General features: G+C 55.3%; 1 protein-coding gene across 4 annotated transcripts in view; it reads right to left on the bottom strand.

The window, feature by feature from the left end:
• The window catches only part of ABL1 (ABL proto-oncogene 1, non-receptor tyrosine kinase), a 144,350-nt gene that overhangs the window by 13,858 nt on the left and 109,527 nt on the right, over positions 1 to 20,965 (bottom strand). For all 4 annotated transcript variants that reach the window (XM_051835402.2, XM_051835403.2, XM_051835405.2 and 1 more), the window contains exons 2-4: positions 10,590 to 10,763; positions 10,104 to 10,399; positions 2,609 to 2,881 (exon numbers count right to left, since the gene is read on the bottom strand). In XM_051835402.2, coding sequence (XP_051691362.1) covers positions 2,609 to 2,881; positions 10,104 to 10,399; positions 10,590 to 10,763 — 743 coding nt within the window. The remainder of the gene's footprint in view (positions 1 to 2,608; positions 2,882 to 10,103; positions 10,400 to 10,589; positions 10,764 to 20,965) is intronic.

Raw genomic sequence — 20,965 nt, 5'->3', positions numbered from 1 at the left:
AAATAAATAAATCTTTAAAAAAAAAATAAAGGAAATTTATCAGTTAGTTCATGAGTCACATCTTGACTTAAAAACTAACTTTTGGGATACAACTCATTTGAACTTGGGGTGGGCACTGTGGTGCAGGGGGTTAAGCCGCTGCTTGGACACCTGCATGCTACATGGGGCTGCCTGGTTCGAGTCCCAGCTACTCTGCACTTCCAACCCAGCTCCCTCCTAGTGCTCCCTGGAGGCAGCAGATGATGGCCCACGTAACTTGGGCCCCTGCCGCCCACGTGGGAACCTGGATGGAGTTCCTGGCTCTTGGCTATTGCAGGCATTTGGGGAGTGAACCAGCGAATGGACGTTTTTCTGTCTCTCCTTCTCTCCCCCTTTTGAGTAGATGAAAATAAATAAACAATTTTTAAAAGTTGAAAAACAAAACTGTACTGCTCGGGACACCCACATCCCATACTGGGGTCCCTGTGCCAGCCTGGGGCTGCTTCTTGCTAATGTGCACCCTGGAGGCAAAGAGCTGGGTCCCTGCCACGCCCATGGGGGACCTGGGTTGAGCTCTGGGCTCCTGGCCTTGGCCTGGCCCAGGCAACTGTTGAGGCCATTCAGGGAGTGAACCAGAGATGGCAGAGCTCTGTCTGAGTCTGACGCTGTCCTCCGACCCCGCGGACAGGAGGTGGGGCTCGGCGCAGAGGCGTAGCAAGATCTGTGCAGCGAAAGCAGCTTGGGCTGCAGCGGCAAGAGATTTTCAGGTTTTGAAGAGAAAAGCGGCCATGGCCTCTGCGGGAGGTCAGTGGAAGGAGGGGAAGGCAGGCTTTCAGTTGGCTAAGGTGGTGCTCAGGGAGTCTGAGGAGTTAATCAACTGACCAAGAGGAGCTGGACCCCGGGCTCACATCGCTTCCGCTCACTCCTTGTCCGACGGCTGCAGGCGTTAAGCAGGACTTTGTACGCAACAAGCACTGAACTCCACCAGGCACTGCCAGCGCTCCACGAGCGTTAGCCAAGACTGATTCGGAATCTAGGAGCTGGGTTTCCATTGTGGAGATAACCAGCCGAAGTGCTGATACCAACCTCACTTGACAGCGAGGCAACATGTTGCAAGGCTGTTTCCGCAGGGCGGGGCGGAAGGAGGAACAGCGCATTTGGTAGTCTGGTGCCATGCTTGGAGCTGACTGAGGAAAAGGGACGCACCTCCCTCTGATTAGATCCCACCTGGGTGACTACCCACAGGAACCATGCAACTAGACCCCGTTCTCTTCCTGTCAAAGTTGAGAGAGACACGCAGCCCCAGAGAACTCCCATCTTCTGGTTCACTCCTCAAATCCCATAGCAGCCAGGGCTGGGCCGAGCTGAAGCCAGGGAACTCCATCCAGGCCACCCACGTGGGGTGGTTGGGACCGAACCTCTGGAGCTGTCAGCGCTGCCTCCTAGGGTCTGCACTGGGGGAAGCTGGAGTCAGGAGCCAGAGCCGGGAACCAACCCCAGGCACTCAGATGTGGGGCACAGGCCACGTGAGGTCAAACGGCCGCCCTAGATCCTATAAGTCTTTATCAGTCGTGGGACCCTGAGTGAATCCAACTCTTGGGGAAAGCCCCTGGAGTCCGATAATCCATCGATAGTAAGCAGATCCTAAAAGGCACCCGTTCCCAAACAATCCTGATTCGCTGGTGTAGAAATCAGCTCCACCCCACCAGCGCCCTCCCTGGCATCTTCTCCGACGGCCGACATGCGACACTGTGGCATCAACCACAGAGGTGGCCTTGCCTCAGATACAAACTCCGCAGGCTCTCATCCTTCCAAGTTCTCAAACAAGCCTTTACTGGCTGAAACCCGGTGTACCGCATCTTTACACGCCCTGGCCCGGACGTGTGGGGAAGGCCCGGGCCCTCCCCGGTTGAGCACGCTGGGCAAGGCCTGCTCCTCTGGGCCTGTGCTTCCACCCCGCATCCAACCACGGGCGGGCGCAGAGGGGTGAGGTGCGGGGCGGGGCTGCTTTGCTCTTCCTGTCCTACGCCACGGCGCCAGCTGCTCCTTTTCTAACGGCTACAACCTGGGGCTCCCCCAGCGAGCCTGTGCAGGGGCCGACATAATCAGAGTTCACTGAAAACCAGTGAGTGACGCGGGCTAACACTAGGGGACACTCACCACAGGCCGCATCTGAAGGCAGCAGTGGTCTGAACACGGAAATCACCCCCCCACCGCGTCCTAAGGATTTCAAAAATTTGAGGAGAAAAAAATGTGCTTGGAACCACAGTGCCCCCTCGTCAGGGAGTACACGGGCAGCGTGTGTGTTAGCAGGGAGCACTTGGCCCTCTGCTCGCAGAAGCCGGGCCCCAACCCCGAGGGCAGAGGGCCAGGCGGGCACCTGCCAACAGCAGAGGCAAGGGCATTCTGCCTACTGCTCTTTCCAAACCGGGGGCCTTCCTGCCCCCCACCCCCACCCCCGTCTGACTCTCAGGAGGACGCGGCTGCCATGCCCCGCGGCAGGAAGAGTCTCGCCATAGAAAGAGAAAGCTGCCCCATGGCCTGTGGGCGTGCGGCTGCCCTCACCCCCCGGGAAACACACGGAGAGCACGGAGAGGGCCCCCCCCACCCCGCAGAGAGCTCCGCCCACCTTCAAGGTCTTCACGGCCACCGTGAGGCTGTACTTCTTCCACACGCCCTCGTACACCTCCCCGTACTGGCCGCCGCCCAGCCGGTGCCGCATGGCGATGTCGGTGCGCTCCATCTCCCACTTGTCGTAGCTGGGGGACACGCCGTACACCGTGGGCTTGTTGCGCTTGGGGGCTGGGTAGTGCAGGGTGGTGATGAGGCCGTCGGCCACGGTGCAGTGGTGATGGACCAGCTCCGCCAGGGTGTTGAAGCGGCTCTCCGAGGAGACGTAGAGCTGAGGAAGACAGCGGACAGCCTTCAGTCCACACAGCAGGTGCACTCTCAAACAACCCAAATAAAGCCGTCTGAGCCGTCGTTCCATTTTTAGTGAACAGCAAAGATGTCAAATAAGCACCTCCACACTCAGGACAGCGTTTAGAAAATCACGTGTAGTGTCTTCCTCTACAGGGCTCTCACGTACTCACAGAAGCAGAACAGACAGCAGAAGGCCTCAGGGCCTTTGCACTTGCTGCACCCTCTGCCTAAACCCCCCATGAAACCGCCCACGCCCAGGTCTTGCTTACCATTCTGAGACCACCTTAACTGTCGGTGCCGCCTTCCCTGACCACCCAGGCTGAAGTCCCCGCCCACCTCGAGCCTGTCTCCTCTGCATGTATCTGACACTAGCTGGTCACCTCCTGCTCACTGCTTCGTCCTGCCCCCACAGGATAAGAACACACCGAGGCCAAGACGTGCAAATCCCCGTGGCACCCCCCGTGGGCTGCCTCCATCAGCGCTCCCCAGGAGCACAGTGGGGGCGTGACGGCCACACAGGAGGCTGCACGACCATTTCCGGCATGGGGAAGGACGAGGATTTCAGACACAAGCACACGCCTGTCTCTGTGTGAGATCTATAGCAGCAAAGACAGGGCTGGGGGGTGGAATGCCTCCTTCCCCAAACACCTGGGCTCCGGCCTGGACCTGAGCCTGCTGGCACGCTGAGGACAGCCGACCACAGCGGAGACTGGGGAGGCCAGGGAGGACTCGTATCACAACAAGGTGTTTGGGCACCTGCCCCAAGTGCAAAGACCCAAGGTGGAGGAGGACAGCGAGGACAGCAGTGACACTGGCATGACGAGGAGAAAAAGGCCCAGGCTTCTGCTGCCGCTATAACGTCTTATGGCCTGGGAAGAGAATGAGACGGAGACGCACGGCCGGGTCAAGGCAGTTCAGGCACCACTGCTCCCTGAAGTTAGCAACACCAGGTAAAGCAGGGAGTGACCCAGCACACAGGCCCACCCACCTGTAAACCCTCAAGACGGTCACAGGACTCAGCAAGAGACCTCGCTGCCTCGCTCGTGCCCCCCCACCCCTTCTCTCTCTTTTTGCTTGGAGAGGGGACACGAGTGAACTTTTAAAACTCTGGGCTTATAGAAGTCTACTGGCATCAACCTTGCTGAAACAGAATTCCGAGAAGTCCAGGATCTGTCCGGGACTCCCCTGCTCCGGGCCTGCTCCTCCCGTGAAGGCGGCTCCTGGAGCCTGGCTCGTACCCCTGCGAAACGGGGCCTTCCGGGAGGCCTGCTTCGTCCACCACAGCACCAAGGAGAAGCCCTGGGGCTGCACGGGCCACACTCACACCCAGGGATATACACACATGAGCCTGTGAGGGAGCCACTGAGCCTGCCCTGAAGACCCACTGAAGACCCACACGGCCACGGCCACGGCCACGGCCCACTGCTCAGCCTTAGTCACAGACAGAACTGTTCCCAGCCCTGACCTGTGCTCCCATTACTCCCCAGCCAGAAGGGAGCAGAGTGAGAAGAGGCATTCCAAGAAGACATTGCTGGAATCCCCACCCTGGACACCACGGGGCGGTACGGGGCAGAAGAGGCTGCTCGGGACTCCTGGGAACAAGGCTCACGGCCCATTCCTCCCGCCAGGGCAGGCGGCACGGAGGCAGGATCCCCAACCCGAAGGTCAAGTTCCTCCAACCATGCACGCACAGAATGCTAGTGGCCCCCAGCCCCAGGTCATGCAGGATGCACTCCCGGTGCACTCTGCCAGAGACCTGAGCGCCACGGGAGGTCTGACCAAATGCACAAACTTGACCCTTTCTGATAACTAAATTTACAGACGCTGTGACGTGCTTCATCTTTTCAGGGTAAAATGAACGTGCCAGCCCCGGGAGCTACTGACACCCTGGCCCCTAAATGCACTTCACGCTCCTCTCGCCCGCGGCCTGGCTGCTGCCTCTTGACCAGTTCCGGCTTTGAGTGGCATTTTGCCAGTGAACTGGGTGCTCACCAGCAGTGGGCGGCTTGTTCAGAGGAGGCAGTGAGGTTAGCCCACGAGTGCTGTGCCATCATGCCACGCCCTGGACGCCAGCATGCACGAGCCCCAGCCAGGGCAGGTCAAAGCCGCTCCCCACACCCATCTTCCTGCTGACAGGCACACGCACAGGCAGGGGCTGCGCCCGATGCTGTTGCAGGCTGCTGCTCAGGAAGTGAGCATCCCCCGAGAGCCACTCGCACGCCAGGAAGCCTGGCTGAGCCCAGGACACCTGCACCTGCGGAGTCCCTGGGTGGCGAGGGAGGGGCTTCCGAAGCTTCTGGCTCAAGCCCACCCTCCATCCGGTGCACTTCAGCAGACCAGGGACCAGGGCTCTGCGGTACTGGGAACACGACCAGTGCACTCCACCCAGGAGGACCGAGGTGTGGACACAGATCAGCAGAACTGAGAATGGTTTAGGAAGGGGGCGTGGTGGTGGTGGAGGGATCGATCGTTCTTTCTGCTGCATTAACAAAGGATTAGCCCTGGAGGAGCCGAGCTGCTCTCCGTGGTAGAACAACAGCCGGGTCTCAGGCATCTGAAGGCTCCCGAGACATCTAGACCCGCAGGAGGCTCGGGTCGGTACCGGCCCAGCTCCAAAGTCCTGCGGCCCTGGGGCTAACTGATCAGCCAGACAGGGAAGAGGAGCCAGGAGGAGGGGGCTTAGAGAGGATCTTCTAAATTCAGTTTTTTCTGAAGATCAGCTAATTTGAAAGTAAGAATTGAACTTAATCAATCCCAGCCTGTCCTTCCACCAACCTTATATTTCCCCTTTAGAAATCCAAAAAGGATCATAGCAAAGTTCTGCTGAGTGGCAGATGGAAGATCTCTTTCTCTCTCTTACTCTTCCAAATGAAGAAAAACGAGTAACCAAACATTAAATAAAAAAGTTCTACCTCGTGAGATGCATTTTCCCACCAGCCACGGTGTCCCACACGAAACTGTCCCACTTTGACGCTGCCCATGCACAGAGGTGGCCCTGTGGGCTGGGAAGGGAGGTCTCTGGCGGGCGGGGGCGGGGGCTGCTGAGGATCTGCCCCACAGTGGGAGCTGCTGCCAGCGAGTACCCCCCACGCCCACCGCGCGCTCTCCCTGGAAGGAGAGGAACCCAAGTGGCAGGCACTCGGATGCTCTCAAATCCTGCCAGTCGGGTAGGCCACAGCAGGTCTTTCTTCCCTATGCAGTGTCTCAGCCCAGCCCCGGCTGATGAGCTGTCAACGAGATCGCGCCTGCCTGCCTCTGGTACTGCCGCTGGCGGAACAGCTCTGGGAGGAGACACCATTCCCCTGCTCAGCACGAACCTCACGTGAGGATCAGGGCAACAGGGCCTACCCTGGATTAGCAGTGCCAGGGGAGCGAGCTGTCGGCTCCAGAGAATCGCCTCCCCTGGGGGCGCACCCTGGGGTCCTGACTCACTCAAAAGGCGCCCTTCTGAGGCTTACGAGGGCCCAAGCCCTGGAGCGGCTCCTATAGGACACAAATACTCAGCTCCACATCTGTGATGAGAAAAACAACTAAAACCAAGCTGAGGAGACCACGCAACAAGAGACTACGCTCTGTCCTACCAATCACGGTGCTGGTACCAAGGAAACCCGCATGACAGAGAGCGACACTGACGACAGGATTCAGCCAGAACATTTAAAAAAAAAAAAGTATGTTCATAAGGTACAGATCTGTAAAGACAGCCAGGAAAATGCTACCAAGTCAGAAGAGCAGAACAGTGCTACCCAATGTTAAAATACAGCATACAGTTAGAGTAACGACCAGCCTGGCGCTGGCAATGGACAGACAGGCCGAGGAGGAGAGAGGGCAGCAGCCTAGATACAAACGTGAATCTGGTGTATTTCTTTTCTCTTCTTTTTTAAAAGATTTATTCATTTATTTGAGAGGTAGAGTTATAGACAGAGAGAGGGGGAGAAGCAGAGAAAGGGCTGCCATCTGCCGCTTCACTCCCTAGATGGCCACAACGGCGGGAGCTGTGCCGATCCAAAGCCAGGAGCCAGGAGCTCCATCCGGGTCTTCTGCATGGGTGCAGGGGCCCAAGCACTTGGGCCATCTTCCACTGCTTTCCCAGGCGCATTAGCAGGGAGGTGGAATAGAAGTAGAGCGACTAGGACTCGAACCGGTACCCATATGGGATACCAACGCTGCAGGAGGCAGCTCTACCTGCTACACCACAGTGCCAGCCCCGCCCCATACAAATTTTAACCAAACATTCATCAGTCCTAGCAATTTGTTTTGTATATACACAAAGGCGAATATGCAGTGTATATATATATATATATTTTTTTTTTTTTTTGACAGGCAGAGTTAGACAGTGAGAGAGAGACAGAGAGAAAGGTCTTCCTTCCATTGGTTCATCCACCAAATGGCCGCTACAGGCAGCTTGCTGCGGCCGATCCGAAGCCAGGAGCCAGGTGCTTCTCCTGGTCTCCCATGGGGTGCAGGGCCCAAGCACTTGGGCCATCCTCCACTGCACTCCCGGGCCAAGGCAGATAGCTGAACAGGAAGCGACCCGGACAGAATCTGGCACCCTGACTGGGACTAGAACCTGGTGTGCCTGCGCCACAGGCTGAGGATTAGCCTATTGAGCCACGGCACCAGCCGAATATGCAGTATATTTTCAAACTGCAGGGCACCAGTCATTAATGGTCCCATGAAATATTTAGATTACAACCAGAAGTTTTTAAAATAACAGAGCATCTGAAGCAGCCACCGCCCCATCTGAGTACCTGATACAAAATATCAGAATGTGTCACAAAGAGTTGGGGTAGGTAAAGTTTCATGAAAGTTTTGTTACCAGTGTGAGTACTGGGTGGTGATGTGAGCCCAGATTTAAAAATGATTTGGAAGCTACCTCTTAACCAAAGATTGGAAACAACTCAAAAGTCAGCCAGCAGGGGGTGTTTACACAAATGAAGGGCTTTCTGTGCTACAAGGGCCATCAGCAAGAGGGAGGCAGCTCCAGATGTGTGGCCATCAGGACAAGGGAGGGCTGGCGTCGGCTATGTGTCCTTAGAGACAAACACACACACTCCGGGTCATCTCCGGGTCACTCTACAAGATACTCTAATAGTGGGACTCTCTGGGCAGGGAACTAATTAGGACACATAATTACTTTCCACTGTAATTCATTTTGTTCTGTCAGTTTTTGAAACCATGTGCATACCTTCTATACTAAGAATCACACCACCTGACCACCCCCCGAAATCCACAGGCTGGTGCAGAGGATCGGATGGTGGGAGCTGGGCTTCATCAGTCACTCACCACGAGACCCTAGCAAGACCGTCCTCCTTCTAAGCCTCCCATTCTTTAATGCCCAAATGCACCTGTGGCAGGGCCCGCCCAGAGGACTGAGGTGGGGCTTAAATGAGATGGCAACTGCCAGGCGTCCCAGCACAAGCAGGGACTCAGCAAATGTTAACTGCTCCCTTCCCTTCAAGGACTCCCAGCTGTTTCCATGAAGACCACAAAATCGCTCCCGCCCACTCCTTTACAAGACCACAACCTGAGCCTACTGTGCGTGCGCACACCTGTATGCAGCCATAAAGGTGACGTCATCCATGGAAGAGGGCCACGTGCCAGACTTATTTGGAAGGAGTGCTGTTAACGGCGCCTTTTGCTTTAAAAATACCACTTGAATTTTTCTCAGTGAATATTATTATTTAGAGGTTTTTTGTTTTGTTTCGTTTTAAAGGAAGAGCCTTAATCTAAGAGGCAGGTCCAAAGCCCACCAGCTACTCATCCTATCTTAAGAAACTGCTAACAACAGCCCTCGGGCAGGACAGTGGGGGACCACAGCAGCCCAGGACCTTGCACCTCTCGTGAGCCGGCCTCTCCTGAGGCAGGTGGAGTGATTTCTGCTGCGTACTTGAAAGAATCCTCAAGCGTCCTGGTTGAGCCTCGTCGTGGGTCCACCCCACAGCAGGACCCTGGGCTCTCAGCCCAGGACGAATCCCAGCTGCACCCCGCGAAGCCGGGTCCCTCCCCAGCTGTACCCCCCCACCCCACGAAGCCGGGTCCCTCCCCAGCTGCACCCCTCGAAGCCGGGTCCCTCCCCAGCTGTACCCCCCCACCCCACGAAGCCGGGTCCCTCCCCAGCTGCACCCCTCGAAGCCGGGTCCCTCCCCAGCTGTACCCCCCCACCCCATGAAGCTGGGTCCCTCCCCAGCTGCACCCCTCCTCCACCCCATGAAGCCGGGTCCCTCCCCAGCTGCACCCCCCCACCCCACGAAGCCGGGTCCCTCCCCAGCTGCACCCAACCCCCACCCCACGAAGCCGGGTCCCTCCCCAGCTACACCCCCCCAACCCACGAAGCCGGGTCCCTCCCCAGCTGCACCACCCCCACCACCCCACGAAGCCGGGTCCCTCCCCAGCTGCACCACCACCACCACCCCACGAAGCCGGGTCCCTCCCCAGCTACATCCCCCCAACCCACGAAGCCGGGTCCCTCCCCAGCTATACCTCCTCCACCCCACGAAGCCGGGTCCCTCCCCAGCTGCACCCCTCCTCCACCCCACGAAGCCGGGTCCCTCTCCAGCCGCACCCCACCCCCACCCCACGAAGCCGGGGTCCCTCCCCAGCCGCACCCCCCCACACCCCATGAAGCCGGGTCCCTCCCCAGCTGCACCCCCCCACCCCACGAAGCCGGGTCCCTCCCCAGCTATACCTCCTCCACCCCACGAAGCCGGGTCCCTCCCCAGCTATACCTCCTCCACCCCACGAAGCCGGGTCCCTCCCCGGCCGCACCCCCCCACCCCACAAAGCCGGGTCCCTCCCCGGCCGCACCCCCCCTCCACCCCACGAAGCCAGGTCCCTCCCCAGCCGCACCCCCCCTCCACCCCACGAAGCCGGGTCCCTCCCCAGCCGCACCCCCCCTCCACCCCACGAAGCCGGGTCCCTCCCCAGCCGCACCCCCCCACCCCACAAAGCCGGGTCCCTCCCCAGCCGCACCCCCGCTCCACCCCACGAAGCCGGGTCCCTCCCCAGCCGCACCCCCGCTCCACCCCACGAAGCCGGGTCCCTCCCCAGCCGCACCCCCCCACCCCACGAAGCCGGGTCCCTCCCCAGCCGCACCCCCCCACCCCACGAAGCCGGGTCCCTCCCCAGCCGCACCCCCCCACCCCACGAAGCCGGGTCCCTCCCCAGCCGCACCCCCCTCTACCCCACGAAGCCGGGGTCCCTACCTTGCCATCAGAAGCGGTGTTGATCCTGTAGTGGTACACCCTGCCTTCATATCTCAGCGAGATGGACCTCTGGCCAGGACTGCTCTCGCTCTCCCGCACCAGGAAGCTGCCGTTGATCCCGCTGCTCAGCAGGTACTCGGCGGCGTTGCGGGACACGGGCCCGTGGTACCAGGAGTGCTTCTCCAGGCTGTTGACCGGCGTGATGTAGTTGCTCGGGACCCAACCTTGGCCATTTTTGGTTTGGGCTTCACACCACTCGCCATTGTGATTGTAGCCTAAGACCCGGAGCTTTTCACCTTAGGAGAAAAGAAGCGCATCAGACAAACCCACCCTAGAGAACACCTCCACTCGTCCAGTCTAGTCCCCGCCACCTCCCTACACACCCGGGCACCTGGACAAGCCCACAGAAACACGAGCGCTCCCACGTGTGTGAGAGCACACGTTCACACGCAGGTGGACGCGGCCCCCAGCACCCCGCCACGTTACCTTTAGTTATGCTTAGAGTGTTATCTCCACTGGCCACAAAATCATACAGTGCAACGAACAGGTTGGGGTCATTTTCACTGGGCCCAGCGAGGAGGTTTTCCTTGGAGTTCCAGCGAGCAGCCTCGCTCAGACCCGGGGGCTCGAAGTCAGACGCTACTGGCCTCTGAAGGGCTTCTGGAAGCGAAACGGGAGCAACAAACAGACAGCAAGAGGAAGAACGTTAGTTCTGTTCTCAGTAGTAAAAAGAAATGTCTGTGCCTCCCACACCACACACTCCTAATTTATTTCATTTTTTAACAAGTGCACGCACTATGAATTAGCAAGAAAGCTTTTTTTTTTTTTAAAGGAAAGAACTCTACCAAATCTTGTGAACAACACTAGGTATTTTTTTTTTTTTTACAGGCAAAGTTAGACAGTGAGAGAGAGAGAGAGAAAGGCCTTCCTTCCGTTGGTTCACCCCCCAGATGACCACTATGGCTGGTGCACTGCGCTGATCCGAAGCCAGGAGCCAGGTGCTTCCTCCTGGTCTCCCATGCGGCTGCAGGGTCCAAGCACTTGGGCCATCCTCCACTGCCTTCCCGGGCCACAGCAGAGAGCTGGCCTGGAAGAGGAGCAGCCGGGACAGAATCTGGGGTGCCGGCGCCGCAGGCGGAGGATTAGCCTAGTGAGCCGCGGCGCCGGCCAGCCAACACCAGGTATTTTCATTCCAAGGTGGTAACTGTTGTTCCCAAACAGTTTCAGCTTTTTACATTCATCAACACGGGTTTTCTCACACCATCCTCAGATGGTCTTTGCTACTGCTCAAAACACAGAGTGAAAGCTTCCTGCTTTAAACTGTTTTCAAGTCTATCAGCGCAATGCACACACATCATTTAACAGTGCAGAAGGGCTCAGAAGAGAGACATCTGCTGTCCCCCTCTTCTCCACCCCCAGAGACAACAGCTGGTTTAGCTTTTTTTTTTTTTTAAGAATCTTGGCAGTTGTAGTTTTCTTTTAAAAAGGTTTTTATTTGAGAGGCAGGGACAGAGAGAGAGAGGGAACAGGCTCCATCCACTGGTTCACTCCCCAGATACCCACAAGGCTGGGGGCAGGGCCAGGCCGAAGCCAAGAACCGGGGGAACTCAACTCCGAGTCTCCCACATAGGTGGGTGGGAATGCATTGACCTGAGCCATCGCCACTGCTTCCTAAGGTCTGCATCAGCAGGAGGCCGGAGCAGGAGCGGAGCGGAGCACCCCGCCGAACTCAGGCCCTGGGATACGCGACGCGGGCCTCCTAGCTGCGAGGCTGAACACTTGTCCCAACAGCTGTGTTTTGACGGCTGTACCTGGCTAAGCAAACGCTGCATCACTGACGCGCCTCTGCTGTCTCCCTTGGGTGCTGCTCCTACCCAGCAAGAGACAGCGTCTCCCCGAGACGTCCAGGACAACGAACGCCCTACCCTTCCTTCCAGCTTCCCTCCAGGCCCACTGAGACATGGCCATCTTCACACTGTTCTTTTCACCTGGTGAGCATTTGTAAGAGGCTCTTCTGTTCTGAAACAATGGGGTCTTTCGTGTTTCGTCTATAACAGACTGGAGAATTTGGAAGTCAATCAACAGCTTATTTCAGGACTGTGTGATGCTCCTCACTAGAGTTCACTCGTTGCTTCTTGTCTTCCTGCTTTTCGGAAACTGTGCCCAACCCTTCTAGAGCTTCTCTGTGATAATGACAAGATGCGGCGGCTTCTTCCCAACCAGCACAGCTACTCCAGGCGGCCCTTGCAGGTGATGTGTCCAATACTCGACCAGGGAAATTAACAAACCAAATTTACACAAAAAGGGGGTGGGGCGGGGTGGGGTGGAGACCTTCACAAGGAAAGACAGACCTCCCATTCGCTTGAGCTGAATGCAAATGGCAACAAAAGAAAACCACGTTTTGAGACTGGTGTTGTGGCATCCCAAATTGGAGTGCTGGTGAGAGTCTCAGCTGCTCAGCTTCCACTCCAGCTTCCTGCTGCTGTGCCTGGAAAGGGAGCAGAAGATGGCCCAAGCGCTTGTCACCTGTCACCCATGTGGGAGACCTCGATGGAGTTCTGAGCGCCTGGCTTTGGCCTGGCCCCAAACCTGGCTGTTGTGGCCATTTGGGAAGTGAACCAGAGGATGGGAATCTCTTTCTTTCTGTCTCCCTCTCTCTCATTCTTTCTTTTTATTAATAAAGATTTATTTATTTATTTGAAAGGCACGGTTACAGAGTGAGGGAGAGACAGAGAGAAGTCTTCCATCTGCTGGTTCATTCCCCAAATGCCCACAATGGCTGAAGCTGGGCTGATCTGATCTGTTTCCAGGAGCCAGGAGCTTCTTCCGGGTCTCCCACGTGGGTGCAGGGGCCCAAGCACTTGGACCATCCTCCACTGCTTCCCCAGGTGCATTAGCAGGGAGGTGGATTGGAAGTGGATCAGCCTGGACGTGAACCGGCACCGGCACCCACACAGGATGCTGGCGCTGCGGGCAGCAGCTCTACCTGCCACGCCGAGCGCCAGCCTCTCATTCTTGCAAATAAACATAATCTCAAGAAAAAAAGAAAGAAAAGGACAACCATGTTTTAAATTCCCCTCTCTATGGATTCACAGACCCCAAACTTCCTCTGCTTGGCGATGACACCCGACTCAGGGCCTGATTCTACATTCACTTCGAGAGAACTCCAGAGACACCTAAGACACGGGGCGGGCTGCGCAACTCCAGAAACGCGAGCAACCAGGACTTTCAGAAACAGGCCTTCACTAAGGATCTCTGGACCCAACCAATAGAATGTCAACAAAGGTCTGTCAGTGCTGCTCTTTTATTACTAATTGCATACATTTCAGGAGCTGTTTTGCTAAAAAAGTAAATCTCAAATTATATTAGTGCATTAATTTCACCTTAGGAATGGGTGAGGGCAAAGATGACCTCAGGAAAAGGGTCTTGCAGCACGGTTATCTCCTCCTGCGGGCAGGGCTCGGCGCTGTGGAGCAGGATCAGCGCCCACCTCCACACTGGTGCGGGCAGGGCTCAGTGCAGCAGAGCAGGTGAGGCACCCACCTCCACACTGGTGCAGGCAGGGCTCAGTGCAGCAGAGCAGGTGAGGCACCCACCTCCACACTGGTGCGGGCAGGGCTCAGTGCAGCAGAGCAGGTGAGGCGCCCACCTCCACACTGGTGTGGGCAGGGCTCAGTGCAGCAGAGCAGGTGAGGTGCCCACCTCCACACTGGTGCGGGCAGGGCTCAGCACCAAGGAGCAGGTGAGGCGCCCACCTCCACACTGGTGTGGGCAGGGCTCAGCGCCGCGGAGCAGGTGAGGCGCCCACCTCCACACTACTGTGGGCAGGGCTCAGCGCCGCGGAGCAGGTGAGGCACCCACCTCCACACTGGTGCGGGCAGGGCTCAGTGCAGCAGAGCAGGTGAGGTGCCCACCTCCACACTGGTGTGGGCAGGGCTCAATGCAGCAGAGCAGGTGAGGCGCCCACCTCCACACTGGTGTGGGCAGGGCTCAGCGCCGCGGAGCAGGTGAGGCGCCCACCTCCACACTACTGTGGGCAGGGCTCAGCGCCGCGGAGCAGGTGAGGCACCCACCTCCACACTGGTGCGGGCAGGGCTCAGTGCAGCAGAGCAGGTGAGGTGCCCACCTCCACACTGGTGTGGGCAGGGCTCAATGCAGCAGAGCAGGTGAGGTGCCCACCTCCACACTGGTGCGGGCAGGGCTCAGCACCAAGGAGCAGGTGAGGCGCCCACCTCCACACTACTGTGGGCAGGGCTCAGCGCCGCGGAGCAGGTGAGGCACCCACCTCCACACTGGTGCGGGCAGGGCTCAGCGCTGTGGAGCAGGTAAGGAGAACCTGGGTCTGACTGTGGGATCCAGCTCCTGACTCCTCTTCCTACTAATGCGGATCCTGAGGACAGCCATGACGGCCCAAGTAATTGGGTTCTGGTCCATGCAAGGGAAACCTGGATTTCGTGCCAGGTTCCTATCTCAGGCCACTCCCAGCCCCAGCCACTGAGGGCATTCAGGAGGTGAACCAAGAGAGAAAGAAGAGGGAGAGGGAGTAAAGGAGGGGGAGGGAGGAAGGGGCAAGGGGAGAGAGAGACAGACAGACAGAGACAGACAGAAGTACACTTAGCACCATCATGATCAGGAACTGATCCACCAAGTTAAAACAATAAAAGCTGGTTAAATCGGGAGTTATTTATTTTTAAACCCTTTGTGATGCCCACCCTAGCTAGGAGACGCTGGTCTGTGACTCTTGACTGCAGGGTCAAGGACGGCCCTGCTCGGTGTGAGCACATGACTGACGTCTCCTCTAAGTCCCACCTATAACGAATCATCTCGCTCCAGCTTCAATCTCCCGCGGGCAGAGGGAGAACCCGGAGCCATTCGCCATGCAATCCCACTGGGGACATTTCTAGCTTTCTACAGTCCAATTCCAATTGTTTATGGTTGTCTTACATCTAATTCAGTGGCACCATCACAGACACAATTCTGTCTTCACACTTGTATTTCACTGGCTTCATAGTAACCAAGTAATTAGAATTGATGAATATCTGTGACAAACAGGCTTGGAAACCAACACAACTGGCCCTTGGTGGGCAGTGGAAGCTGCCTTGTCTCCTGTGCCTCTGCCAGGGGGGCAGGTTGTTGGCTGGAAGCCGGTCACATCTCATGACACTTCTGGTAAAGGGTTCTTAACATAAAGGGCTCTCCTGCACCAGTAAGAAAAAGGTAAGTCCCTCCACTAGGAGGAAAATGGACAAAAACCACAAACAAGCAATCCACAGAGAGTAAAAGCTGGCATTAGACGTGGACAGTGTGTCAACCCTTGCTAGTAATCAAATGCAAATTCTCTGTCAAACTGACAGATACCCGTTCTTGACACTGACAGCCAGAGTAGATCAGACTTTAATGGAACCGACAATGCTGACGGGGGTACATCTGGAATACGAATCAGGACTCTTGAAAGAATTTCATATTCTGTGATTTACCTCTAGGAATTGATTCTAAGACAGCCACATACTGATTTGTATACACCGATTTTAAATGACAGCAGAGAAAAGGAAAAGCGTAAAGCACCCATCAATACATGATAAATAAGTTTACGCTCCCTACATAAAATAGAATACATTTAAAAAGCTATTTAAAATACTTTTGGAGAAAATATTCAATGACTTAGGGTTGTATTCATGATATATTACAATCCAATATACACAGCATGAATCCAATTTTATAAAAATTGAAAAAAAGACCAGAAGGAACTATACCAAACTGAACAACAGTTAACTCAGGACGGTTGGATTAAAAGCATTTTTAGTTTTCTTTACACTTTTCTAGACTGCTGCATATTCCTCATAATAATTATGAAAAATGAGGCCCAGCATTTAGCCCAGATGCGGATTAACACATTCACACCCTGTTCCTAATCCCAGTTCCAGGCTAATGCAGACCTTGGGAGGGAGCAGGTGATGGCTCCGGCTCCCAGCTCAGCCTGAACCAGCCCTGGCCATTGTGGGCATCTGGGAGTGAATCAGTCAACAGGAAATCTGTCTATCTCTATCTTTCAAGTGAATAAAATAAATAATAAAAATTTTAAAAGACCATGGGATATTTTTAAAATCAGAACACCATTACAAAAATAGAAAGACATCATGGCCGGCGCCGCGGCTCAATAGGCTAATCCTCCGCCTTGCGGTGCCGGCACACCAGGTTCTAGTCCCGATTGGGGCGCCGGATTCTGTCCTGGTTGCCCCTCTTCCAGGCCAGCTCTCTGCTGTGGCCCGGGAGTGCAGTGGAGGATGGCCCAAGTGCTTGGGCCCTGCACCCCATGGGAGACCAGGATAAGTTCCTGGCTCCTGCCACTGGATCAGCGCGCTGCGCCGGCTGCAGTGCACCGGCCGCGGCGGCCATTGGAGGGTGAACCAACAGCAAAGGAAGACCTTTCTCTCTGTCTCTCTCACTGTCCACTCTGCCTGTCAAAAAATAAAAATAAAAAATAAATAAAATAAGAAAGACATCATAAATAAAAGCCAACTGATACTGACAATTTTTAAAAAAAAATACATTTATTTATTTGAGAGGCTGAGTTACAGACAGAGTGGGGGAGAGAGAGACAGATATCTTTCATCCGCTGGCTCACTCACCAAACGGCCACAGCAGCAGGGCTGGGCCAGGCCAAAGCCAGGAGCCTGGAACTCCACCAGCTCCCCTACATGGGTGGCAGGCACCCAAACACTTGGACCATCTTCTGCTGCTTTGGCAGGGAGCTGGATCGGACATGGAGCAGCCAGGACTTGAACCCATGCCCATATGGGATGCCAGTGTCGAAGGCAGTAGCATAAGTACTGTGGCACAATACCAGATCTCATACTTTTTAAAAAAAAGGTTCCTTATTTGATAAGCAGATCGATCAACAGAGAGCGAGTGAGAGAGACAGATCTTCCATCTGTTAGTTCACTCCCCAAATGGCTGTAACAGTGAGGTCTGGACAAGGCCAAAGGCAAGAGCCAGGAACTCTGCCTGGGTCTCCCATGTGGGTGATGGGGGCCCAAGCACTTGGGTCATCTACCAGTGCCTTCCTGGGTGCATTAGCAGGGAGCTGGACCAGAAGCAGACCTTGGCACTCTGATGTGGGACACCTGTGTGGAAGATGGTGACTTCCATCCCACAATACCCACCGGCTCCTGATGCTTACATAATTGATCATTTAACATGTAAGATTATACTGGGTGGGGCGGGGGTGTTTGCAAAGATATCTGTGCACTTCCCTCTGTGTCTCAACCTCACGGCTCTGAGTATGTAACTCGGCAGACCAGGGGCACACAGGAAATTAAACTCAAGGCATGAATACAGAAAAGCTTTTCTTCCCAAACGCCCTTTGACCTCTTCTATCAAACATTCTGCAGCATCTGGATTTGATCAAAGTTACATAATCGGGGAAGTGGCCTGGCAAACACCTGGAGTAGGCAGAGCGCGGCTACCCGCCCAGAGGTGACTATCCGTTGGAAGTGTGGGTTAAAGTTGGGGCTGTCCCTAACACCACCGGACAGATGGTGGGAATTTGATGCAAGGGGATAGGCCTTTGTCGGGAAGGAAAGGGCCTCCCACTGCTTTCTGATTCAACAGGACGTGGGGCCATCCAAGGCACTCTCTGGATTTTCCTCCCCAGTTCTTGCTCTGTTGCACAAATTAATGGCCAAAGCCCAAAGGGAAGTATTGCTCATGCAGGCCTCTGGATCGAGACACTGAAATGCACCACATCCAACACCAAACTTCCCAGTCAATTCCCAGTCCAGGCTGATGTCAAAGCTGACTCACGACGCACGGACGCCAAGTGACTTGCTTCACTTCACAGTGAACCGTGCTCGTCAGCCTGAGAAGCGGTCCCAGCGCACAGGGCCAGAGCCGCAGAGTGCGCGGACACCTTCCTTGTCGGTCCCACTGTCAGGAAGTTGGACCCCCACGGAGACCAGCGGCTTTGTCCAGAAAGAACACCCAACACAGCTTCCCTTCCGTCCGTCGGGTCGTGGGAACAGACTGGTGTCTGCTGCCACACTCACATTTTCTAAGGAGCATTTCCTGCAGCGTCCCCTTCTGAATTATATTTTAAACATCTTTAAGCTTTGAATCTTCAGAAGGGCCTCTTGCCTCCCTTAAATCCAGTTTGTTATTCCTCCATAATGTTAACAAAAAGGCTCCTACCCACCAGCCAAACTCGGGGAAAGCCTGTAAGTAGCCAGTCGGGCACCGGCTGAGCTCCAACCACAGTGACACCTGAGAAATGCCGTCCACTCTCCTAGAGAGCCTTGGCCCCAGCTACGGCAGTACCAGATGTTTGAAAACTCGGTAAGAACCATGCCACAGAATTCACCGGATCGGAGTGTGATTAACTTGTTTGGATAGTATTCTAGGAACAGTCTGGGTCTTCAAAACACAATTTAAAGATCGTTTTATATAAAAATATCGCTTCTCAAAGTTGTGAGTCAGTGAACAAAAATGTTTATGCAAGATCCTCTGATAACAGCGACCTGGTCGATCTCCAGGGGCTGCTGCTGCACTGCACACAGACAGACAGCGAGGGCAGACAGGCTCAACCCCAGGGGCCGGCACCGCACAGCCCCCAGGGGCGGGGAGACTTCGCCTGCCGCCTGCCGGCACCTGGGCCCAAGGCAGAGTGCACGGGGCCCAGCCAGGCAGCACTGGAGTGCACTGGGGGCTCTCTGGAAAGCTCTCAGACATTCAGGGTCGGGGAGGGGCAGGGGAGCAGAGGGGACAGCACTCCTGCCTCTGCTCACGTTCCGTCATCCAGGCCTTTGTCGCTTTCCGCTTACTTCCTTGGTGGCTCCGTCTCTACTGCCCTCCCATTCAAGGAATCTCTGCCATTTAAAAATCTACAAAACAGATTCCTCTGCAGAGGAAGGGCTCCAGCTGATGAGGTCACACTGGGACCACTCTCAAGACACTTACAACAGTTCCACACAGCTTTTTACAATATGAGTGTGGAGGAGAAGTATTGTTTCCCACAACTTGAACTTAATGAAACTCTTTTTTTTTTTATCTATATCCTACACGGTCCTTTATTTTGTCATTTACACCTTTAGACACAGTGGTTACAAAGATTATTATTTAAAAAAAAAAAAAAAGCTTCCCTAAACACAGCCTTTGCATTAGCTTCCCATGAGGACCAAGATTTCCCCAGCGCCCTACAGCACGGTGCTGGCTGCTGGGGAGCAGGGCGGTAACAAGCAGAGAGCCTTATGGGAGACACAGTTACAACACTACGTGGTCCGTGGATGGGTGGATGTGTTAGGACCCCACAGACCGAGGGGGAGCTCCCTGGGGTGAGGAAGGGAGGGACCCTGGCAGGACAGTCCACGCGAGAGAAGAGGTCTAACCAGGGACCTAAGGCCGGCCGGACACACTGAGGACACACGGAGGTGGGCTTCCCTGGACTGCACAGGGACCCCTCCAGGCAGGTAATGCCCAGGGACGCCTCAGGATAAAGCTTATGATGCATAAATACCACACAGAGGATTGCAAAGGAAAGCAATCACACCGAAATCGTCTTTTTAGCAATGAATCTGTGAGAGTGCTTCTTTAGTGACCCCTTAAACACGTGCTGCTCTGGGGCAGGCATCTGGCCTGGCAGTGAAGCCACCCGACCCCACCCTGGAATGCCGGGAGCAGGGTGACGGCAGGGCGGCTCCCAGGGTGCAGAACCGTCAGGCCTCCACTCTGGGAGAACAGCCCTGACCTGCACACGGCCGGCTCCAGTTCCTGCTCCTGCAGCCCCTGAGAGGCAGTGATGCCGGCTTCAGCGCTGAGTCCCTGCCAGCGACCTGGGGGACCTGGGCTGAGAGCCTGACTCCAGGCTTCAGCCTGTCTGTTGTGGCATCTGGGGAGTGCACCTGCCAACGGGAGCTCTCTTAGTCTCTCTTGGGCTCTTTCACTTGCTAAAAAAAAATCTGTTTGTTCACGAATACATTAAACAACATGAGGCAGTGGTAACTACTGTCATTTCCAAGCTGTGATGAGTATCAATAATCATAACTGTTATGGGTATAAAAATATCTGATTCTTATCCGAAACAATCACAAGTACTACTAATGATACTGTGGTTTGTTACGTGTGTTGAAAAAAAGTAAAATGCCAAATTCTAACTAGGAGTAGGACGTGGAGTTCCTGAATTCTATTCCAGACTCCAAGTGTCTTCTAGGTTATCTGCAAGTCCTGCACTAAGGAATTGGTTCTTTAAAACCCCTGTAGTCTAACGGGGACAAGAGCCTAAAAAGGAATCTAGCAGAAATTAGTGAGGAGTCCAAATTACCCAATTTGCTTTAAAAATGCAGCTTTATTACTTTCTACTCATGGGCATCATAGGCAGTAATTAAATTGGCTTCTAGAGAAACACTCTTTTAAAAACAGTTATTGAAATTAGCCTAAGCTTTAAATATTTCCCCAGGAATCTTTTACATAATTCTTCAGCCACTCAGCTTCAAGAAACAGAATCCTCTGTCCTAACTCGCGCTCCTTTCCAAACACTAACTTTCTTGATGAGGCACAACCTCCATCACCCTCCCTCAGCCAAAACCCCAAGCAAAACCCCTGTATGCTATCTGGGAGCGGGAGTGTGAGGGCCCCACAGACACACCACCGCCCTCTGACTCCCAGGCCAACGCGGGCGGGGAGTCCTGGCTGGCGGCCTGCACCCCACCTCTTGGCACCTTTCCTCCAGTGCTCTCACGGTTCCTGTCCCCTCCATGCCCTGCCACGCCCCTGGCCGCCTGCTGCCCCTGGACAGTCCACCCACTTGCCTATCTCAGAGGGGACATTTCTAAAATGCAAATCTGACCAGCTTATTCCCCTGTTTAGAATCC

The sequence above is a fragment of the Oryctolagus cuniculus genome, chromosome 1 (genome assembly GCF_964237555.1).
Source record: "Oryctolagus cuniculus chromosome 1, mOryCun1.1, whole genome shotgun sequence".
Lineage (NCBI taxonomy): Eukaryota > Metazoa > Chordata > Mammalia > Lagomorpha > Leporidae > Oryctolagus > Oryctolagus cuniculus.
The sequence above is the reverse complement of the archived record's forward strand: the minus strand, read 5'-3'. Positions and strand labels throughout refer to the sequence as shown.